Source organism: Megascapheus bottae, chromosome 8 (genome assembly GCF_031878675.1).
Source record: "Megascapheus bottae isolate mThoBot1 chromosome 8, mThoBot2.hap1, whole genome shotgun sequence".
Lineage (NCBI taxonomy): Eukaryota > Metazoa > Chordata > Mammalia > Rodentia > Geomyidae > Megascapheus > Megascapheus bottae.
In genome coordinates this window covers 39570033-39593829 of record NC_143516.1, presented here as the reverse complement: position 1 = coordinate 39593829, position 23797 = coordinate 39570033, and the positions used below count along the sequence as shown (strand labels likewise).

General features: G+C 44.1%; 1 protein-coding gene across 1 annotated transcript; it reads left to right on the top strand.

Moving 5' to 3' along the window:
• The first annotated feature begins 1802 nt into the window (after positions 1–1802).
• Positions 1803–20267, top strand: Nr2e1 (nuclear receptor subfamily 2 group E member 1). The gene is made up of 9 exons (XM_090337758.1): positions 1803–1818; positions 2029–2174; positions 6377–6464; positions 7750–7985; positions 9180–9326; positions 14649–14745; positions 15134–15283; positions 15566–15671; positions 19500–20267. The coding sequence occupies exons 1-9, from the start codon at positions 1803–1805 to the stop codon at positions 19660–19662; spliced, it is 1149 nt and encodes a 382-aa protein (XP_090193884.1). The 3' UTR covers positions 19663–20267.
• The last annotated feature ends 3530 nt before the right edge of the window (positions 20268–23797 follow it).

The window sequence follows — 23797 nt, the reverse complement described above, 5'->3', positions numbered from 1 at the left end:
TCCTTGACCTCCTGTCTGGATGCGGAGCAGTGTGTGTGTGTGAATGGCGGGGGGGGGGGGGGGGCGTCCACCCCTTCTCCTCGGGGCCACAGGCGAGAGGACAGCTGGGGTGACAGTACTGCTGGGCCCTGAACGGGGCCCGGTTGTGAGCCGTGAGACTGACTGTGTTGTGTAAAGGATGGTTGCAAAATATGGAAACTAAGTTTACCCCTCCGAGAGTGCGGGTGGTGCAGCCAAGAAAAGCGACCCTGGCTCCTGGGCGAGTCCCTTGAGGCCGGGTGACAGGCCAGAGAGGATGGAGGAAGGGACCATGGAGGCCTCCCCGGCTCGCCCGTCGGCAGACCCTCCCTCCCACTCCCAGCCCCAACTTCCCTCCCACCCCGAGAGAGAGGGGGCACGGAGGAGGTGACCGCAGCGCCCAGCGCCTCCCTCGCCGGCCTTTGTCGTCGTCTGAATTCCCATGCTACTCTTTTTGACGGGTCACTGGTGGCTCTAAAGGCAGGTGCTGTGGCGGAGTTGTAATTACCCCGGCTGGGCCTAGTCCTCGCCGACCCCCACCCCTGTCCAGCCCCCCACACTCCCTCCACCCCCAACACCTGAGACCGAGGTCCAGGCTCCGGCTGCCGGCCCACCCCGCGACCCAGAACCCGCGGGCAGGCTACCACCCCAGATACCTCCAGGAGTCTACACAGGCAGCGCCCTCCCCTCCGCGGCCCCCCTTTCCCGGTCATCCTGGAGCCCAGCCTCTCGGGACCACAGCCTAGGCTCTCTGGGAGCAGTTGTCCAGTCTCAGCTAAGCTGGAGACCTCCAGGGCCCAGATTAGAGACCTTTGGAGAGAAAACTATGGGAAAAATCAAGTGGTAATAAGTTCATGGTTACAAAGTTTTTTTTTTTAATTATTAAAGTGTTAACACTTCTTAAAATACTTCCTAAGTTCCTGCTGTGGGAAGGCTTTCTGAGTCCCTATAAACCACTTCAGGTACTTTTGGACTTGTGAATTTAAGAGAAACACTCTTTCCCCTCTTTGCTTAGTACCTTCTTTCTAACATTCATTGTGGGCCCTGGGCTCCTAGGCTTGCAGAATTGCAAGGAAAGTTTTCTCTAACTGGAGTGCAGTGGGGCTGAGAGACACAGGCTAGAGAAATTAGAGCGTATAAAGAAAAAGAAAAAATAATCAGCCTTGACAAGTGATGGAGAGGAAAAAAATGGAGAAAGACATACGGGCCCAAGTGGGGGGTATGACAGTCTGTAGGGAGAAAGGGAAACGGGAGAGAGAAGGGGTGGTGACCCACACCAACCAGCTTGGGGACGCCTCAACTTGCACATTCGGCCACTCGCTTGCCTAGACTTCTAGCTGCTTTGCAGACAGAATTTTGGGGAGGGAAAAGTTCCCAAAAGCGATCCACCAAGCATTTTTAAAAATAGGTAAAGAGAAAGTTGGGCAATTACCACTACCCTTATTATCATTAATAATCTGAGTATTAGCATTACAATAATAATCCTAATAATAACGACCGCCGGGCTGAGCTGCGTGAAAACTCGATTGCCTTCCAGCTGCCATCCCTGGTTCCAGCCGTGTTTGTTTTTCTTCTTTTCGCTTTTACATTTCAAGTTTGTCTCCTCAAGCGCTCACTAACAACTTTCCTCTGTTCAATGCAAGAGCCGAGAAGGGAGGCGGCCAAAACTTTCCCCCGGAGCAGAAAGGCAACAGCGGGCTATGCTGCCGCCCGGGCCTGCTGTAATCTTTTATTCCAAAATGGGTCTAGGCGATTAGAGGAGACCCAAATACAAGTAGCGGTGCATGAATAATGCTCATTGTAGGAAACTGACACTTGCTCAAGGAAAAAAAGTTTGGCTATAAAATCACTTCATTATTTGCTTTTACCGCAGCTTCGATGCTAATCCCTTCAGAGGTCAGATTGCTTAGCATCCCTCTCTCCCTCTCCCCCTTCCTCCCTCTCCTCCACCTCTCCACCCTCCTCTCCTGGTCGCCCCTTCCCGCCTTCCCGTGGTTTCTGCGATTTCAGGCCGCATTTTAGATATTCCCTGCAAAGTGTGTGGTGACCGCAGCTCCGGGAAACACTACGGCGTCTACGCTTGCGATGGCTGCTCCGGGTTTTTCAAGCGGAGTATCCGGAGGAACAGGACGTACGTCTGCAAGTCTGGAAACCAGGTACCTTTTTAGCCTCAGGGTTTTGCGGCCGGCTCCCTTCTACGCGCCAAGGCCTCCTCTCAGTGGACACGTCGTAGATCGGAGGCCGTCTCTGGCCTCCCCCTTCCTCTCTCCTCTTCTAGCCTCAACTCTGGAGGACTGGGTAGTGGGGCTAAGGTAAGGGGCGACAGATGCACTTACAGAAGGAAATCGAACTCCCACAGCCTTTCTACACCTCATTGCTTAAAAAACAAAAACAAAAACCTTACTAGATATTGACACATTGCTGGCTAGGAAGCCAGGGGGCCTAACGAAATTCAGAATCTAAACTGCAAGTGGCAAGCAGATGAAAGCCATGCTCTGTTGCCACCCTGTTACATACCCCCCACCCCATGTCTACCAGCACCCAAGCTCAGACTCTGCGCCACAGTCTGGGATGACAGAAAAAGGCACATAGTAAAATATTATTCTTATTATAAAGATGGTGTGCACATAGGTCACCCTTACCTATAGAGTACTTTTTTTTTTTTTGGACAACATCACCCTTTCCCTCGCTCTGCTCTCTCCCAGTTTTTCCCTCAAGTCCCCAACCACAGATTGCACTTCATTTTCAGTTGTGTCTGGTGAGTACCACAGTTGCATTTGTTCATCCTTTGTCCCTCCATTTCTGTGCCCCCCATCATTCTTCTACACATTGTCGTTTGAGCACAATCATTACCACCTTCAGCTGAGATGCCCCAAGTTAGTCTTGTCTAGAGCAGGGGTGCTAACACACACTTTTGGCTCCTGGGAAGCGGGGCTGCTCTAGAGCTGGGTGGTAGAGCTTTAGGACCCTCAGAACTTTTGCTGGGATTTGCTGGGAAGAGGCAGGTAGTGTAGAAGACCCAGAGAAATGTGCAGTTGACACCCTTCCAGGTTCTTGCATCCTCTTTCATCTTCTAGAGGGGAAGGAGAGAGAGAGAGAACTGGTACTGGTTGGTTGTGCTTTAGTGTAAAGCAAGCAGAGCTATTTTTTTCTGTCCTAGAACTTGAACTCAAGACCTAGGCACTGTTCTTGAGTGATTTTACCCAAGGCTGGTGCTCTACCGCTTGAGCCACAACTTTTCTTCCAGTTTTTTTTTTCTTTTCTGGGTCTGGGCATCATCCCCAAGTTCTTCAGCTCAAGGCTACATATAGCCCTACTCCTTGAGCCAGAGCCACTTCTGGTTTTCTGGAGGTTAATTGGAGATTAGAGTCTCAGGGACTTTAGTTCCTGGGCTGGCTTTGAAATGCTATCCTCAGATCTCAGCCTCCTGAGTAGTTAGGATTATAGGGTGAGCTACCGCACCTGGCTTAATACACTTGGCTCTACTTCTAGCTTTTTGGTGGTTAATTGGAGATATGAATCTGAGAATTTCCTGCCTGGAGCTCGCTTTAAACTGTGATGATCCTCATATCTCAGTCTCCTGAGTGGCTAGGATCACCAACATTGGGCTACAGAACTACCTTAAGGATGCCAGGTGCTCAAGGTATAAACTGATTATGAGTCTAAGCTCCCCAGAGCATAAACAGGATTTCTTGACTGCTTCAGTTGAAATGGATTCATTTCAACTTTCCAGTCCCATACTTTTCTCTCTCCTAGGGTAGGCACGCAGATTCGCAGCTTGAGAGGCCTCTCTGCCTTGGCTCTTGGGAATTGCTCCTTTCAACCAACCTGTAAAAAAAAAGAAAAAATGCTTCCATTAATTAATGTTTATGATGCATGCTAACAGACATGCAGACAGGCTGACACTAGAGATTTGACTCCTTTTCTGAAGGCATGCCTGTTCAGTTTCATTTCTGACAGATTTGGATTGGTGGCAAAAATGAGAAAATATTTGCATTTGACTAAGTTGTGTTAAACTCTGAGCCCTATTACCTGTTTAATTGGACACTCAGATCTGTGTCAGTGGTCAGCTTCTCTCTAGAGATCACATTATATGCTCACAGGAGTATCATAGAGCTACAATTCCTGTAGGGTGTCAGATTCAAACCATCTTCTACTTAGGTTATCTTTTCCTTGTATCTGAGATGTTATCTCAGATGTTATGCTTGGTATTTTAAAAGCAAATGGCTATCAATTTAAACACATTGATATCAGTCCAAGTGCTTGGAAAGGAGTGATAATAGACTCATCAGGCCCCGTGTTTCTCTCCTCACAAAGAGAATAAAGGGGCCAAGCTGAGAAGCTCATTCTTCCTGCTCTCAGGCAACAGATATTTATATATATATTTGATCTGATTTGAAGACATACTTAAGAACTAATGAAGGCTTCCATTTTGCAATTGCATGTTTAGCAGAATACAGACAAGATGATGTCGCAGTGAGACATACGATCACATTTAAAAATAAATTCTTTAAACCTCTTTAACATTGGCCTGAAGATGTGCTGAAGAATTATCTTGGGAACTAAAAATCATCTATGTCCTTCCTTTTTGTTAAGTACTACTTCCATTATTATTAACAGTAACGAAGGCATTCAGAAATCATTATAAACAACTGTTCCATCTTTATTTTCAACAAGTTATTATTTTGCTTTGTTTTTTAGTATTGAGATTGAACACAGCTCCTTGTATCTAAGAAAGGAGGTTACATAAAACTACATTCTAAAGAGAATTTTTCCTAAAAACTATTCCAGAGGAAATGGACTCATTTCTTTCTATATTAATTTTTGATATTGCAAAATTAAAATATAGTATTGGCCAGGTCATGGGTGGCTCACACCTGTAACGTTAGTTACTCAGAAGGCTGAGATCTCAAAATTGCCTTTTAAAGCCAACTTGGGCAGAAAAGAGTCTTATCTCCAATTGACCACCAAAAGCCATAAGTGGAGCTCTGGTTCAAGTCATAGAACACTAGCAAAATCACTCAGGGACAGTTCCCAGGGCCTGAGTTCAAGTCTTAGCAGACATACACATGCACACACTCACACGCATACACACACACAATTACACATATTTTATTATTTTAATTTCCCTTTACAAATGTAGTAGTGGCAACTTATAGAAATATGAAAGCAGAGCTGGGATGTAGTTCAGTGGCAAATGCTTGCCTAGCAAGTACAACGTCCTGGATTTGATCCCCCGTTCCAAAAGAATAAAGACAAAAAAAAAAACAGTTTAAAAAAAAGAAATGTGAGAGAGCACCAAATTTCTTGTATATAGTCCTCTGTGTTTGGGATGATTCATGGTAGAGTAGTAACGTAGCAACTGTCCTAAATTCAACCCCAGAACTGTAAACAAATAAACATTTAAAAATAAATCAAACAAACATAGGTACTTAGGAATTTTTATGTATGTATGTATCGATCTATATGTTCCTTTAGTAATACCTAATAGTGAATACATTCTGGAAGAAAACTTGTAAATTTTCTCCTTTATGATCATACAATTTTTCTAGAAAAAAATCAGTTATTCTGATGATTTGCAGTCTGTATCTTCACTCTACCAGGCAGCCTATCATGTTATTTTTCTAGACACAGTCATACAAAGGCCATTTCTAGATCTTCCCTAGGACTGGAACTCTGCTCTTCACATCTTCACCTTTTATAAGCCTTGACTCCCTGGTCATTCTGGTCACTGCCTCATTTTGGGGGAATGGATAGTTCCATGAGTCTGGAACCAGGCTAGTCTTTAAAACTTTAGAGTTGTTTCAACATGCTGTTTGTAAGGATGATTTCAGGATCCAAAGCAAAAGAGAGAATAGAGAAGAATGAAGAATGAATGGGAGATATTTATGTCAGTAAGTTCATAGGCAGGGAGCAAGAAGTAGATTCAAGACCTGAAAGTGCAAAGAATAGTTTATTGGGAGAGGGATCTGGACCCACAAGCCAGCTTCTCATAGAGATCAAGGCCCTGTGCTCCACTCTCTTCAGACCTGAAAAGTTCCACAACTTCCTCACTGGCTGAAGCTCTTTTCTGGGAAATCTGACAAAGCAGGTATCCTGAGATTTCATATGCTAGGGGAATTGTTTTTTCCTCCTTGTCAGATTCCATGGGTAGAAGGCTGATCCTTTTGTAGCCTCAGAAACCTCAGCTCTGTCTCTGGACTAACCAGTGCCCAAGGCTTTCCCCAGCCCAACCTGGGGACTCCAGGATCTGTAGCCTGGTGGGGTCCTCAAGCTGATCCTCTCCTCTAGTCACCATTTCTGGTCTCCTTCTAAAGGACCTAGAGGATCTCTGACCAGCTGTGTTCTTTTTTTTCAGGGAGGCTGCCCGGTAGACAAGACACACAGAAACCAATGCAGGGCATGTCGGCTGAAGAAGTGTTTGGAAGTCAACATGAACAAAGATGGTAATCAGCAATCCATTTATTCTTCTGATGTTGATGGGTAAATAAATTACATGCACTGAAAATACATGGCAATCCTTCGCACGTAAGGCATCTCTCAACAGAATACATCTTCCCAGATGCTGAGAACTGACCACAGCCTCTCCATCTCTACATGAGCTCTGGGCTGACCCCACTGAAATCTCTAAGACAAGACTGATGCCCACAGTGAAAATTTGCTTTCCTAAATTACTGGCACAAAAGCAGAGCTGAGGAGGGGACTCAATGCCTCTAGGAACACAGGGAAGATATTTCCTGCCTCATGTCTGAATCCCTCTTCGTATTTCTCTTTACAGTCCTTGGAATGTTCGTATCAATAGGGTTCCTGAAAGAAGGGAGGGGGAGATAGGGGTCATGGTGAGTCGGCAGCTGGAGAGCAGAGAATTCATGGAATCCATTGCAAATTCACAGTATGGCCATTGGGCTAGTGTAGCTTTTCCAGCTCCTTCCCTCCAATCTATAGAAAACACCGGTGGGCGGGCGCCGGCATTCTGGGCCTAGGACGCAGTTCAAGGCGCGTCCTCTGTCCCGGTATCTTGGCGCGGGTGTTTCCAGGTGGGCGGCGATAGGTGGGAGTCGCCTTGAGTTGGAGGTGGCCTGGGCCAGGTGACCGGCACCCAGGGCCACCGCCCCCCCTCTCCCCGAGCCCCTCCCGGGCGCGGCGCAGGAAGCCTGGAAGCCGGCGGGAGAGGGAGCGTCCAACCTGTTGAACTTCTGTATTGACAAGTTGTCAGCTCGGCGGGCGGAAGATTGCCCTGAATTAATGTGTTTGTTTAAGCTGTTGGTGGTAATTGTCACGTCTCTTCCGCCTTCCTCCTGCGCGCCCGGAGACCAGACGGGCCCTCCCCGTCCCCCTCCCCCCTGCGTCCCCGTGTCCGTGGGGCCGGCCCGGGGTGGGGGGCAGCCGCTTTCCCAGGCAGAGCTGCTGGGACGCCAGCGCGGAGGAGCCGCGTCCGGCGTGGGTGGCAACGCCCCGGTCCTAGTCCCAGAGGCGAGGACGCCTCCGCACCCCGGAGGACCCCAGGAGGACCCCGGAGCCGATCTAGAACGTTCCTCGGTTGGGCCACCGCGGGGACCCCTCGGCTCCTCTTGTGGGCCTGGGTCCCGACTAATCCCCAGGGTGTAGGAGGTGACTCCGCGGCCTCTCTGCGCCCCTCGGGTGGCCCAGCCTGCCCAGGTGTGGAGCGCGCGGCAGTGACGGACGTCGTGGCGTCTCTGATCCTGGGCGCGTGTCCGTCTATCTCTGCAGCCGTGCAGCACGAGCGGGGTCCTCGCACGTCCACCATCCGCAAACAGGTGGCCCTGTACTTCCGCGGACACAAGGAGGAGAACGGGGCGGCCGCGCACTTCCCCTCGGCCGCGCTGCCCGCTCCCGCCTTCTTCACGGCGGTCACGCAGCTGGAGCCGCACGGCCTGGAGCTGGCTGCCGTGGCCGCCACGCCCGAGCGGCAGACCCTCGTGAGCCTGGCTCAGCCCACGCCCAAGGTCAGTGAGCTCGCCAGGCCCCCGAGGCTGGAGCCAGGGGTGGGGGGGCTCGCAGGTTATCCCAGCTGGGATGGGGTGCGGAGAAAGATGGAGACCTTCCCAGGTGCACATCCTTGAGGACACCGCCAAAGGTGTGGGCTTCCACGTCCACCTCCCGGAAAGCCCCACCCGTGAGTGGAACCCTGTTCACACGCAGAGGACAACTGTCTTCCCAGAGGCCAGAAAAACAGATGCCTTTTAGAAGACAGTCATTGACACCTGCTGGAGGGAGCGCCTCCCAGCAGGCCCAAATCGCTGGGACCTTCCATCTTGGGTAAAGCGGCCAGGAGCGAGAGATGTGGAGGCATACAGTTAGAACTACAGGCGGAATTTGATTTCATTTCCCACCCCTTCCTTCCTGGCTTGGGAGCCTGGTGGATTGACACCAGCACTGAGCCCCTACCAGCCGGGCCAGAAACATTCACGCACTCACTCGGGAAGGCTGCCACTTAGGGACTGGCCTCAGGCCTCCAGCGGATTCGTCCCCAGGGCCCCACTCCAGGGGGAAAGGGTCTAGGCTTTCCCCCAGAGGAGGACCAGCTGCAGCCCCACACTGCAGGGAAGCCAAACACCTGGGCACATACACACGCACAATATTTAATATTGCTTTCTTACCCTTGATGTGTATAATAAGCTCGGGAAAGTAGTGTTATGAATATGTTGTCAGTTATGAATGGGAATGCTCTGTGAATGATTAAGATGTCTAATTGAAATATTTCCATAATATACTAATCCTTTCTAAAAATACTCATATGCATATTTGTGTTTGGGATGCCTATTAATTTATACTTTTTTCACATCTATTTTTATTTACACAAATGCAAGCAGCTCTTGTCTAAATTGGGAACCAGGCCTGGCACTTGGCTCAGCCCAAGGAAAATTTGCTGCAGGGAACAGAAAAGCCAGATAACCTCTCTGGAAGTCAGAAGTCCCAGAGAATAAAAATGGACCTGCTTGACATTCAATATTTCCCAAACTCTGTAAATAAGAGAGATGTGTAGGTTTTTTCCCTACCTATAGTGACCATATCTTTAAGCAGAACACCCAAATTTCTTTTTACCCTTTCACCTTATTAGAAAATTGAAAGGCTCTGGTTCTTCTTGGAAAATTGCGATTGCCTCATTTTTAGGTGCCATGTCTTTCTTCTCTTTTCAGTATCCCCATGAAGTAAATGGAACTCCAATGTATCTCTATGAAGTGGCCACAGAGTCTGTGTGTGAGTCAGCTGCCAGGCTTCTGTTCATGAGCATCAAGTGGGCTAAGAGTGTGCCAGCTTTTTCCACACTGTCTTTGCAAGACCAGGTAGGTTTAATGGAACACTGAGGTCCTGAGGGAAGGGCATTAGAAATGAAGCAATAATGCTCGGCCTTATAAAACTCATTGTTACTAAGATAAATTCAAGGCAGGCATGCATTTTTAACAGCAATGGGGAAGCGGTTTATTTTTTTCCACATCTTTCAATAGCTTCAAAATATCTACCTATGAAGTCATTAGTAAGAAACGCAATTATATTATTTCAGGAAATCTGGATCTCGTCTAGGGAAAGCACATACAAAAGAACATTATTTCCTTTTTTAGTTTAGTGGAAACACCAAGTTTAATCTCAAATTTTAAAAAATCTTAATGCTTCTTACAACTTTGGATAAGTTAAATGTGGTTGTACTGGCTCACACCTGAAATCCTCGCTACCCAGTAGATTAAGAAAGGAAAGATCATGGTTCAAGGCCTGCCTGAGCAGAAAAGTTTGTGAGACCTTATTTTGAAAGTAACCAGCAAAAATCAGGGGTGGAGATATGGCTCAAGTGGTTGATTGCCAACCTAGCAGGCAGGAGGCTCTGAGTTCAAATTACATTACCATCAAAACAAACCCAAAGGAAACATTATAAAATGCTGTTTTCTTTCTAAGTTTTAATTAGTATACATTAGTTGTGCAAGGGGAGGTATCACTGTGACATTTTTGTAGATGTATATGCAATGAATCTATCTCAACTAAACTTCCCCCTCTGTCATTCTTCCCTATTCCCTCCCCATTTCTAAAACAATATCAACAGGTTTTATTATTCTATTGCCTCTTTCTTTTTCTTCCAGTTCTGGGGTTTAAACTATGGGCTTGAGTGCTGTCCCTGAGCCTCTTTGTGCTCAAGACCACCACTCTGCCATTTGAGTCACAGTACTACTTCAGCTTTTTCTGAGTAGTTTATTGGAGATGGATCTCTCACAGCCTTTCTTGCCCAGGCTGGCTTCCAACTGTGATCCTCAGATCTCAGCCTCCTCAGTAGCTAGAATTACAGGCATGAACCACCAGCACCCAGCTTATTGTGCTATTTTTTTTTTGTTGGTCATGGGATTTGAACTCTGGGCTTGACTACTGACCCTGAGCTCTTCAGCTCAAGGCTAGCACTCTACCACTAGAGCCACAGAGACACTTCCGGTTTTCTGGTGGTTAATTGGAGATAAGAGTCCCTGGGATTTCCTGCCCAGGGCTGGCTTTGAACAGCAATCCTCAGATCTCAGCTTCCTGAGAAGCTAGGATTATAGGCATGAGGCACCGGCAGGCACCTGGCCAAATAAACTTCTTTCACCATATCCTCTTCCTTCACCCTTTCCATTAGTCTTCCCTACTCCCACTGCTATCTTCCTATTCCAGCAGAGCCTGTTTCACTTTCCTGACATTTATTTCTAGTGTATCTTAATTATCCCAAGCAATTTCACCATGGTATTTCACTCGTGCATGTATTATATTTTAATCAGAATAGCCACTCTATATGCTTTCTCTTTTCTGATCTCTCAACTTCCTATAGATTAATAGCTTTCATTAAGATTTCTTGTTTCGTTGTTTGTTTTTGCCAGTCCTGGGGCTTGAACTCAGGGTCTGAGTTCTGTACAGAGCTTCTCTGTGCTCAAGGCTAGCACTCTACTACTTGAGCCACATCACCACTTCTGGCTTTTTTCTGAGTAGTTTATTGGAGATAAGAGTCTCATGGACTTCCTGCCCAGGCTGGCTTTGAGCCTTAATTCTCAGATCTCAGCCTCCTGAGTAGCTAGGGTTACATGCGTGAGCCACCAGTGCCTACCTCATTGAGATTGCTTATGGCATCTTCATACATAGTTGTACTATATTTCAAAATTATTCACCTTCTATCTCTCTTCTTCCTTCTTTCTCATCCCCCTAAACAAAGTCATAATTACAATTATATTCTATGAATATAAATTTATGTATATAGGTACATGTACATATGGATGAGTGGGTATCCATGTCTTTAAACCCAGTTTCCACAAATGACTGAAGCATGATATTTTGCTTCTTCAGTTTTGCTTCTCTCAGTCAGCATGGTGTTCCCCTCCAAATGACATGATTTCATTGTTCCTTCTGGTTGTATAATATTCCATGGTATATATGTATCACATACATATATCTGTATATATGATAGATGTATCATATGCATCTATCTATCTATCTATCTATCTATCTATCTAAATCTTGGCTGATTTTACCATTTGACAATTGTGAACAGCACCAGTAAACATGGATATGGAGGTGTCTTTCTTGTATACTGATTGACACCCTTCAGATAAATGCCCAATAGTGGTATGGGTGGGGCCAAAAGTAGGTCTGTTTTTTTAGGAACCTCTATACTGATTTCCAAAATGGTTGCAGTTCCCACCAACAGTATATGAGGGTTCCTTTTCCCCTGCATCCTCTCCAACATTTATTGTTTACTTGATACCTAATGAAATCCTGTCCCCTTCAAAAAACAAATACCAGACAAAACTGTTGATATTGGCTTAAGAACATTGGAAGAGAGAGAAGTACCCAGCTGTGGTGGTACACACTAGCAATCAAAAGTGTTTTATATCCTCCATTGTGACACTCATAGTTTTGGCCATTGATTTATCTGTCTGTAAAGATTGAGATCACATCACATACATACAGCAAGTTAGTGTCTTCTTTGATTCTTGCTTTCCTTTGTTGTGCTAGGAATCAAACCCAAGGGCTCACATATACTAGGCAAAGACTCTACCATGAAGCAACATCTTCGGGTATACCCTTCTGGACTCTTCAAGGGCTTTTAGAGATTTTAAAAGAAACATACATTTTATATATTATTGCAAATGGCATTCAGAGAGAGAAGAATTATGTGCAGTTAAAAATTGCATCATAGGGGGCTGGGAGTTTGGGCTAGTGGTAGAGTGCTTGTTTAACATGCATAAAGACCTGGGTTAGATTCCTCTGTACCACATACATAGAAAAAAGCCAGAAGTGGTGCTGAGGCTCAAGTGGTAGAGTTCTAGCCTTGAGAAAGCCCAAGGACAGTGTTCAGGCCCTGAGCTCAAGCCCCAGGGACTGGCAAAAAAAAGTGCAATGATTGTGACTAATAGAGGCAATCAGGGCAACAATATGCACAAACTTATGAAGAGCAGTGAAGTATACAGAACCTACTTATCTAACAGTGCTCAGGAGCAGCTATCCAGATTTTTTTTTCTTCTCTTCCTTTCTTTCTTTTTTTCTTTCTCTCTTTTTGAAGTTCTGTTTTGTTTTACTTAGCATGCACGAAGACCCGGGTTCAATTCCTTGGTACCACATACATTCAAAAAAAGCTGGAAGTGGTGCTGAGGCTCAAGTGGTAGAGCTCTAGCCTTGAGAAAGTCCAAGGACAGTGCTCAGGCCCCGAGCTCAAGCCCAGAACTGGCAAAAAAAAAATTGCATCATGTCTGGCATTGGTGATCATACCTGTAGTCCTAGCTGCTCAGGAGGTGAGACGTGAGGATTGCATGCCAACAGGAAAGTCCAAGTAACCACCAAAAAGGCAAGAGTGGAACTGTGGCTCAACTGACAGAGCTCTATCCCTGAGCACAAGAGCTCAGGGACAATGGCCAGACCTTGAGTTCAAACCCCAGTATCAACACACAAAAAAAGAATAGAGCAGGGTGCAGTGGCTCACACCTGTAATCCTAGCTACCCAGGAGGCTGAGATCTGAGGATCAAGGTTCAAAGCCAGCCTGGGCACAAAAGGACCTGAGAATCTTATCTCCAATTAACCTTTAGAAAATGAGAAGTGGGGCTTGGCTCAAGGGTAGAGCTCAAGGACAGTGCCCAGGCCCTGAGTTCAACCCCAGAACTTTCAAAGAAAAAGAAAAATTAGAATTAGAATTAGACCAAAACCCAGAAATTTTGCTGCCAGGGATATCAGAAATGGCCCCTCCAAGCATTTTTTAACCTCAAAGGAGAGGAAGCAATGTTCATACCACTTTCTCAAGGCTAGAGCTCTATCACTTGAGCCTCAGCACCACTTCCGGCTTTTTTCTATGTATGTGGTACCAAGGAACCGAACCCGGGTCTTCATGCATGCTAGGCAAGCACTTTAACCACTAGGCCAAACTCCCGGCCCCTATCCTCAGCTTTAATACGTAGTTCTAAAAACAAAAGATTTAATTTTTCAATTTACTTCAGGCATAATTGAAGCATAAAAGTTTCCTTTAATATGAAATACATTTCCTTCAGAAAGACTAGGCAATGTGCTAAAAATAGTCATCTAGAATGAAATTATGGCCATAGTAGACATTGTTTATTTTGCATTTATAATTATTTCCTGTACTTAATGTAATAAGCCTAAAGTATTAAAGCATTATTAACATGAAACCTTTTGATCTAATCATGATTTTAGTGACAAATGTTCATGATTCTTAGCTACCAGGAAAAGAAATTTTTAATTATAAATCATCCAGGATTGATTGTTTTAGAGATTTCTTTCATGGTTGTTAGATCTTTGTTTAGGTTTACTGGTTGGCTTTAACTTTTGCTCTTTGCATGGGATATGTGTGTGTGTGTGTGTAAGTTGGATTTTTTTTCTCAAAACAAGTATATGTAGACTCTTTAACCCAAATAAAATTCACTTAGTGTCTGCCACTTAGCCTTTTGGTAGAAACCCTTTGACAATAAGCAAACTACAATAAAGTGGAACCCAGTTTATTAATTTGGCAAAGACAGATTTTCATTTTAAATATTCAGTAGCACATTTTTATTAGAATGAAAATGACAAGCACCTTGATGCTGTCCACTTATGAGTCTCAGAAAAATCAGTCCAAGAGATGAGGTAAACTCAGCAAAACCCGATTAACATAATTACACCCTGATTTTCCCGCATGCCTCTTGGGAATTAGTGATCTCTCCTCTCTCCCAGCCCAACCCCCTCAATCCTCCAGCAAGATGGGGACCTAGACCTGCAAAGCTTAGTCAGATTTACTCAACCCTGACAATACTGGCATCTGACACCAGAAGAATCCACCTGCTGAGCTGCCAGTGACATTTCCTAGAACCAGATCTTCTAGGTGGTCAGACATGAATGGATGCAAAGACCCTTTCTTTTGGAAGGGAAGCAAACTTTGAGAAATTAAACTGGCTGGCCCTGAAATGCATGTTCAGATCTATAGGCACCTTTAAAAACAAAACAAAAAGAAAGAAAATATGGGGTATAAGGGAAAACTAGACTTCAGAAAAAAGAAAAAGATTCACCGAGACAGGCATCTAAAAAGACTTTAAAATAATGGAAATTTACATATTGAAATTGTTTATAAATTTATAAATTACACACTATATTATATTATACATCTATTGTATGACAGCTGATGCTTTTGGAAGATGCTTGGAGAGAACTGTTTGTTCTAGGAATAGCACAATGGGCCATTCCGGTTGATGCTAACACTCTACTGGCTGTATCTGGTAAGAATTGCACAATTTAATGACTTTGTTGTAGAAATTACCATAAAAATACATTACTGAAAAAAGAACAACATGTAAAGAATAACAAATTCCTGCTGAACAATAGAGTATACCTGTCATTTATAAATCTATATTTAAATGCAAATAATGTTGTTTTGTTGTATTCATGACTGCTTGCATTGTTATTTAAATGCAAATTACTGTGTTTGTTATCATCCAAGAAAAGATTTTGTATTAACTTTCATACAATATAGCCAGTTTACATGGAATCAGATATCTTAGAGTGACAATTGAATAGATATTGATATGCAAGATTTTTGTCAAAAATCAATATTAAATCATGAAAATGTCTTCATATTAGAAAATTTATCTCATATTTTTATTCTAGGCATGAATGGTGACAACACAGATTCACAGAAGCTGAACAAGATCATATCTGAAATACAGGCTTTACAAGAGGTGGTGGCTCGGTTCAGACAGCTCCGATTAGATGCTACTGAATTTGCCTGTCTGAAATGTATTGTGACTTTCAAAGCGGGTAAGCAGACACGGACCCCTGCACCCACACCCTCACCCCATCCCACACTCCTCACCCCTACCCTTATCTCTTTCCCTCTCCAGTTTTACTGCCTTCTTCATTTTAGTCAACTCCAAGTCTAGACTGACCTCGAAAAGAGGCGATGTTTTCCAGGAAGTTGGTCTACTCTGAAGCTGGCTCCATCTTCTCTGGTCTTGAGGACTGTGGATGCTGTCCTGGTGGGCACCACTTCCAGAGCATTTCCTGTGCTGCCTAACACAGTTGTCTGGCCTTCTATTCTAGTTCCTACACACAGCGGCTCTGAACTGAGGAGCTTTCGGAATGCTGCAGCCATCGCAGCTCTTCAAGACGAGGCTCAGCTAACGCTCAACAGCTACATCCACACCAGGTGACCCTCATTTGCCTTGAACGTGTATTTAAGAAAATTGCTTCCATTGTGAAGGTGTGAGCTGGCAGGAGGATGCCAGTTCAAATGCTGGTGACTAATTATCCTGTGGCTAGTTGGTTAACTCAGCATCCTCCATGTCCTCACCTGTCTCCCAGTGAGGGAGGGGAGCAAATCACATTAGGTGATCAAAGTGAAAGCATGGACAGACACTTTACAGCTGTCCTGGCAGAACAAGTTGATAAACGAAAACAGTTAAACCCATGTATGTGAATGGAGACAGAGGAAAGTTAAAAATGAGGGCTAAAATGTTTCACTGATATTTTAGAGAGCGGGCCAGGAGTGTGGCCTAGTGGTAGAGTGCTTGTCTAGCATGCATGAAGCCCTGGGTTAGATTCCTTGGTACCACATACACAGAAAAAGCCAGAAATGGCTCACATGGTAGGGCACTAGCCTTGAGAAAGCTCAGAGACAGTGCCCAGGCCCCGGGTCCAAGCTCCAAAACTGGCAAAGAAAGTGATCATGGTCACATCATCCTTGAAAGAAGAACAGTGGCTTCTTCAGATATCAAGTCAAAAATAGGACTGGGGAACTTTCCAGAAAGGTCATCTTTATTCCTTCTCATAACTGTTGCTTGGCTTTGGGGATTGGTATCTGCTCAGTTATTTTGAGTCCCCACACCCACTAGGTTACTTCTGGCTGAGCAAAATCCTCTCTCCTTGGCTATTTGTAGAAACACTCCAACCCTGGCACTCCAGCAAATCTCCCCTTCACTCAGCCCTAGCAAGTCCATCAAGAGATGGACTCGCCAGATACTCAGACTCCATTTTCAGAATCACAAAGGCGGGGCTTGTAAAGGCCATAGAATCTTTTTAGTTTCCCAAGTTAGGACTTTCGTGGCTCTGAGGTTAGAACAGATTTGCTCTTCTTGTTCATTCTCTATATTAATCTTGAGAGGGACCTTTACAAGCCTGACTGCATCTCCACATTGGCCACAGACACTGGTGGAAATAACTCCATCAAATGGATGGAGGTCATTAATGCCTCCCTCCCATAAGGGGTCAGAAAATTCACCATTTCTCCATAGCCATTCACCATTTCTGCTAGGGTGTTCTTATTTCTATCCCAAATTCCCTTCTGAGTGCTGAATGAATAAAAACTTTTCACTAGCCATGGATTATCACTGAAACTGTATTAAGTGAATGTGTATATGTTTTTCCAAAATAAATACCACAGTTTGAAATTTAAAAACCTTTGCTGAATTATGGACTATCAGGCTCTTAATATTTGATCAAAATTACAAAATGGGATGTAGCTCAGTGGCAAAGCTCTAGATAGATTAATTGATGGAGGAGGTGACACACAAGTAGTGAATCTTTGAATGGTGAAAAGATTTCCTGGGGGAAGCAGTGGAGGACCTGGAAAAAGGGTGAGGTGTTTAGCAGGTGAGCCAAGAGAGTCTGACAGAGTCTGAAGTGGCATGCTGCGGAGAGCGTGACTGGGAGAATTCCATCACAGGAGAACAGCCATCTATTTTAGAGAAATGGCAAAGCTGCTACCCACTCCCACCTTCAAAATGAGGGTAGTATCTATGACATGAGTTCTTTTTGTGTGAGGGGGCGTCATAGGGCTTGAACTTGGCCTGGATGAGGTCCCTGAGCTCTGTAGCACAAGGCTACCACCTTACCCTTGAGCCAACCCACATTTCCTGTTTTCTAGAGGTTAATTGGAGATAAGAGTCTCTGGTCCTTTTGTGCCTGGGCTGGCTTAGAACCTTGATCCTCAGATCTCAGCCTCCTGAGTAGCTAGGATTACAGGTGTGAGCCACTGTGCCTGGCTTATGATATGATTCTTATTTCATGATATAAACTGCAGCTATTGTTTAATATCTAGAGATTTACAGGTGACAAAATCACTATACCATATTTCTTATCTATTTCAAATGAGGAACATGCTTTTCTCCAACATTGTCTAGAAAAATAAAATGTGAAATTAAACTGAAAACATGAAGACCAAGCTCATTGCTCCAGCTCTATAAAGCATTTCTCTTATTACCCAAGATGAAGGGAGAGGCAAGGAATTGGAATTCCAGAAAAATCTACAACAGATCCAACACAGTTAAAACTGAAAGGAAGTTTCTAGTTATTTATGTTAATGTATTAAATCAGTGGCCATAGATATTCTTAAAAATAACTTTGAGGAGTCTATCAGACATTCACACATACACAAATCACTGTTAATTCTCCCTGACTGCCTAACCTTTCCTTTCCTGTAGAACAATAAGTGGGTGAGTAGAGGAGCGGAAAATCTATGCACAGAAAATCAAGTATTAATGGTCAAACTGGGGATACAGCTCTGTGGCAGAGCGCTTACTTGTCTAATATTCACAAGGTTCTGGGTTAGGTCCCCAGTATCACTACAAAAAATTTAGTTGTTTATTGAGTCTCCAAAATCCATCCTTCCCGGATAGAATTATTTCCCACAGTAGTTTCTCATCTTGGGAAAGGGGCAAATGCTGCAGAAAATGGTCTAGGCAAACCATTCTTATTTTCCAGGGTTTTCTCTCCTCTGTGTAATTTCAGAAAGGGAAACACAGGAAGTCACAGGAAGTGGCCACAGTGAGAGGCAGGCACAAGACTTGGGGTTACTTTCTAGGAAACCTGCAGATACCTACAGCAAGGAGAACAAGTGGTAGCATTTGGGTGTGGTTTTCTTTCATAGAGAGGAGTTTCACCATTTTCATTCACATTGTTATTTCGATTCCACATGGTCTGGTAGCCTGTCCATGGATGATCATGTATGTGGACAGCATAAGAGCCAGATGAGAGGATGAAGGCCCATGAGGCATTATAAGCTTCATGTGTGGTTGGAGAGCAAGGCTTTTAAAAGCTAAGAGATAGCATAGAGGTGACTCTCCTGAACTTTATCCACAGAGTGGGAATTTTAAGCAGTGGGCTTTTAAGCAGAACTACCAAACTTCCCTGAGGAGTTATGATATCTTGGTTTTCAGCACCTATTTCCTGTGTTGAGCCTGGCTTACTCATGCATCCATGTCCCGGACCTCAGTGTTTTAGATGGTTTGTGTACATGAAGGGAACTCACCTTGTCCAGTGCATTGATAATGTGACTCTCAGCTACTGGCTGCAGAAGCATCAGGACCACAGTGCTGAGGTGGCTTCCAAAGACAGCAGAACTTGAACATCTGAGCACAGATACATGTTGGAAATCAAGAGAGGGAATTGTTAAACGATTTCTCACATCTTTAATTGTGTGCCAATTTCATTGACATGAAAGTTGGGTGGCAGTGCCACCCAACAGAACTTAGTCTTTAATTTGCAGTGTAATAAGGGTGGAATTATTCCTGAGAGTGACTAAGTATAATGCCTGAATAATAATTCAGAGAATTGCTTAGAAAAAGAAGCCATTTTATTTAAGGGAAATAGCCTTGTGAGGGAGCCCAGAAAATTAGAAAATGTGGATTCTGATACTAGTGTTACCAGCTAGGGTCATTTTCTGCAATGGCAATCTTCAGTTCGTTATTTGTCTACGAATGAATATCATTTCTTTTAAAACAGTTTTTATTTCTCTTCCAACCAAGTGCATTCCTTTGTGATTTTTAGCAGTGTCATTTAGGGTCCTCATGCCTCACATAGTCTACTTGTGAAATAGGGACAGCAGTGCCTTGTCCAGAACCCTGCTGCAAGGACAGGATGCATTTCAAGAGACCTATGTCAGGATGTTATTCTAGAGATAATGCGTGTTCAAGTGTAAGAGATGAATTGCTGTTAGTGTTGGGCTCTTGACATTACTTTCCTGGCTTCTACCTTCCAGATACCCCACTCAACCCTGCCGCTTTGGAAAACTCCTGCTGCTTTTGCCAGCTTTACGTTCTATTAGCCCATCCACCATAGAGGAAGTGTTTTTCAAAAAAACCATTGGCAACGTGCCAATCACGAGACTGCTTTCAGACATGTACAAGTCCAGTGATATCTAAGCTCTTAAAGCTCCCGCCTCTTCAGGATGGGACAGTGTCAAATGAACTACTACCTGGGGAGAGCCGGCCTCCACTAACAAACCCTTCAGGAAGTAGAAACCTGCAAGTGTGGAGCCTTCTGGGAACAAAGAAGAAGAAGAAGAAGAAACCCTCGACATAAAACAGCTCCCGTAGCTATGACCCGATGCTCAGCCAAGATGGGGCAGCCAGAAAGAAAAGGAGTGACACAGGACCATCTGACAAAAACAAACAAAAAGTCATTGCTGCCCTGCCCTGGGAAGAGGCTGTATGGGGAGGGGCACCATAGAATGATCTGGACGTTCAGCTGAGCCATTGAAAACTTGGAAGATGTGTCATGCTTTTTTGTTAGCACACAACAGCTCTGTGGATAACATTGTATGGCTGCCTTCAGAACTGTGTTATGTTGGAGCATTTATTTAAAAAATAATGGTTAGGTTTTAAATCAAAAGTATTATCAAAAGTTTCCCTGCTATTGTCATACATCATTAAGTGGCCTTCAGAACCCACTGTGTGATTATTTTTTCTTTTCCTGTATCTTCCCCTCCCCCCTTTCTTTCATTCTTTCTTTTTCCTTTTTCTTTTCTTTTTTTAATACCATAACCCAGGCAAACTTGTCAAAGGAATCAGTGGACAAAACTGAGATTCTCACCATGACTTCAGGTTGAATAACATCTCAAATGCAGCAGAGCTTTACTGAGTGAAAACAGCAGAACCAAATGCAGTGGAGATGAGTGTGTGAGCAGAGCAGGTGGCTGTCCCGTGACTAGTGCTGAAACCACAGGCAATGGGGTGCAAGCTCTGATCCACACTTTCCCCCAGCCTCAGCTCACCCACATGAACGCAGGGCCAAAAGAAACCTCGGGGTCATGAATGCTAAAAGGCTGCTCGACTGATTCATTGCACACAGCCTGAGACTCTTCAATGTTTTTCAGAACACTCTGGCTTTTAGTAAAGCCTTGGATGTGTGTACACATACGTGTGCGTGCCTGTGTGAGCACACACACACACACACACACACACACACACACACACACATGCACACTACATTCACATTGTCCTACACTGTAAGCTGCTCCTTTGGTGTGAATCTCTCCTTATGGAAATGTAGGAACAAGCATTTTTAAATAGCTGCTGTACTTTTCACATTTTGATTTATTAGGTACTAGCACTGAGGAGAAAATAAATTCAGCACTTGGACTATCATAGGATGAGTAAAACTTTTCTTCTTGTACAAAGTGAATTAACTGATTTGTGAAGTTAAAAGGTTGTACTCATTGTATTTACAAAGAATAAAAAATATATTGAATTTAAATGAACTTTGCCTCATTTCTTCCCCACCCTCCCTGTCTGGTTCTCGCTCTTCAGATACAAGGTGGTAGTGGTGATGCACTGGCAGCTGGCATTAAACTGAAGCTCTGAGCACTACAGCACTGAACGGAGAGAACCAAACTACAAAGGCAATTTCCTTTTTACAGTGAATCCCATTTGTAAAATGATGAATAAAGAAGTAAAACATAAGATTGTGCTCTCTCCAGCTCTCAACTGTAATTGCATCTGTTAAAAAAAAAAATTGCTGTGCGAGGAAGAAAGAGGCCGATTAACAGTCTCCATTCCCTGCTCTGCTTTTAACTCTCTTGCCAACATTTCAGTCCTGATCAGGAACTAGAAATCATTGAATGATCAAAAAGATAAAAGCATGAAGAACCATATTTGTGAGGAAGATGTGGAACGAGCAATAGAAAGGCCATCCAGATGTGTCCAGCAAATCCCAGGGCACTGGCTAGGTACTGGTGATCCATGTCTGTAATTTTAGCTATTCTGGAGGCTGAGATCTGAGGATTTCAGTTCAAAGCTAGCCCAGGCAAGAAAATCCATGAGACTATTTCCAATTAACCAACAAAAACCCAGAAGTGAGCTGCCATTCAAGTGGTAGAGTGCTAGCCTTGAGGAAGAAAAGCCCAGGGATAGTGCTCAGGCCCTAAGTTCAAGCCCCAGGCACAGCATAAAAATAAATAAATAAACAAACAAATAATAAATAAAACTTCAGGGAACTGGCTCCACTAAAAGAGGACAATGGTGGAAATCAGAGGTCCTGGAGGCCATAAGCCCTGTAGACTTCTGGGTGGTAGCCCTAACAAGAATTGCTTGTGCCTCTGCTAGTAACTGAAATAACCTTACAGATTGGATGTGTGAAGTACAATCGGCCAATCAATTTGTTTTGCCAGTCCTGGGACTTGAACTCAGGGCCAGAGCACCGTCTTTGGGCTTTCTCAAGGCTAGCGGTCTGCTATTGAGCCACAGCACCACTTCTAGCTTTTTTTATGTATGTGATACCGAGGAATCGAACCCGGGTTTTCATGCATGGTAGGCAAGCACTCTACCACTAGGCCAAACACCTGGCCCTCAATCATTTGTTTACTGATTTCATAGAGAATGGGAAGTTGTCTCGAAGAAAAACAGTTTCCTGGGCTGGGAATATAGCTCAGTGCTTGACTATTTTGGTATTGTGCTCAAAGCCCTGGGTTCAGTTCTCAGTACCACACACCTATACAACACAACTACAAGGTACTCAAACATGTAAGCAAAGATGTTCTTTGCAAGTCTATTTGTACGTAACAATTTAAATGTCCATCAGCATTTAAATTGTTGGTGGACACATTGTAGTAGATTATAGTAGTTAAAGGGAATGTTCCAGTCAATTTACCCAAGATGGGTAAATCTAAAGAACAGTTGTGGGGGAAGGAGGAGTGAATGAAAGACCTTGGTATCATTTATATAAAGTTATGTAGCCTATAGATAGATACTAAATATAGTACACAAATTTACAGCAAAGGTTTAGATAAACATGTATGATTAAACAGTAATGCATGCTAGCAGTTATCTCTGGGAATAGATGATGAAACTAAATAGAGGATGAAACTAAATAGAGGATGAAACTAAGAGGACTCACAGCTATTTCTATAATAGTATATTTTGTAATAAAAAAAAAAAAAACAACGGGGCCAGGAGTTTGGCCTAGTGGTAGAATAATTGCCTAGCATGCACGAAGACCCGGGTTCGATTCCTCGGTACCACATACATAGAAAAAAGCCGGAAGTGGTGCTGAGGCTCAAGTGGTAGAGCTCTAGCCTTGAGAAAGTCCAAGGACAGTGCTCAGGCCCTGAGCTCCAGCCCAGGACTGGCAAAGAAAATGGAATCTGCACTGCTGATAATGGAAGTATCGTGTTTTAAGGCCAATCTAGGCAGAAAAGTTTGAAAGACCCCTTCTCTAGCCCTAGCTGGCAAGTGACTGCCATTCCAACTTTGTTGGAGGCTGGCATCCAGAAGATGGCAGTTCCTGGCTAGTTCTTGGCAGATACAGCTGTGAGACCCCATCCCAAAGGAAGAAGCTGACCTGGGCTAGGATGGGAACCTCTAACAGACAGATCATAATCCACGCAAGTGCCTAGGTAGGAAACAAGACTATATCTCAAAATTAGCCAGGCACTGGAGGATCACGTCTGTAATCCTAGCTACTTAGGCGGTTGAGATCTGAGTATTGAGGTCCAGAGCCACACTGGACAGGAAAGCCCAAGAGACATTTCTCTCCAATTAACTACCAAAAAATTGAAAGTGGTGCTGTGGCTCAAAGGGTAGAGTGCTAGCCTTATGTGAAGAAGCTCATTGACAGAGCTCAGACCCTGAATTCAAGCCCATGACTGACAGAAAGAGAAAGACAGAGATAGAGAGATGAAGAGACAGAGAGAAAGAGAGAGATAAAAGATGTAGCTCAATAAAAGGGTATCAATGTACGTGAATTAATGCACCTTCTATCTGGCAGATATCATGTAACCCTTTTACTAATTACAATAAAAAAATTGAAAAATAAATAAATAAATAAATAAAATAAAATTTAAAAAAAGCAACTTAAAAAAAAAAAGATGTAGCTCAATAGTAGAACAACAATACCTAGAAAAGTGAGAGGCCCTGAGTTTAAATTCCAGTACTCCCTCCCAGCTCCCAAATCTCAAACAACTATAAGATTAAAAACAATTCTTGGAATGTAGTAGCAGAATAGTAGTAGAATGCTTGCCTAGCATGCATAAAGCCCTGGGTTCGATTCCTCAGTACCACA

Bases quoted from the DNA above. Each gene is read 5' to 3' on its own strand.
- Nr2e1 (XM_090337758.1), top strand. The intron at 2,175-6,376 runs GTACCTTTTTAG...CTTTTTTTTCAG, and splicing joins TCTGCAAGTCTGGAAACCAG to GGAGGCTGCCCGGTAGACAA. The intron at 6,465-7,749 runs GTAATCAGCAAT...CTATCTCTGCAG, and splicing joins AGTCAACATGAACAAAGATG to CCGTGCAGCACGAGCGGGGT.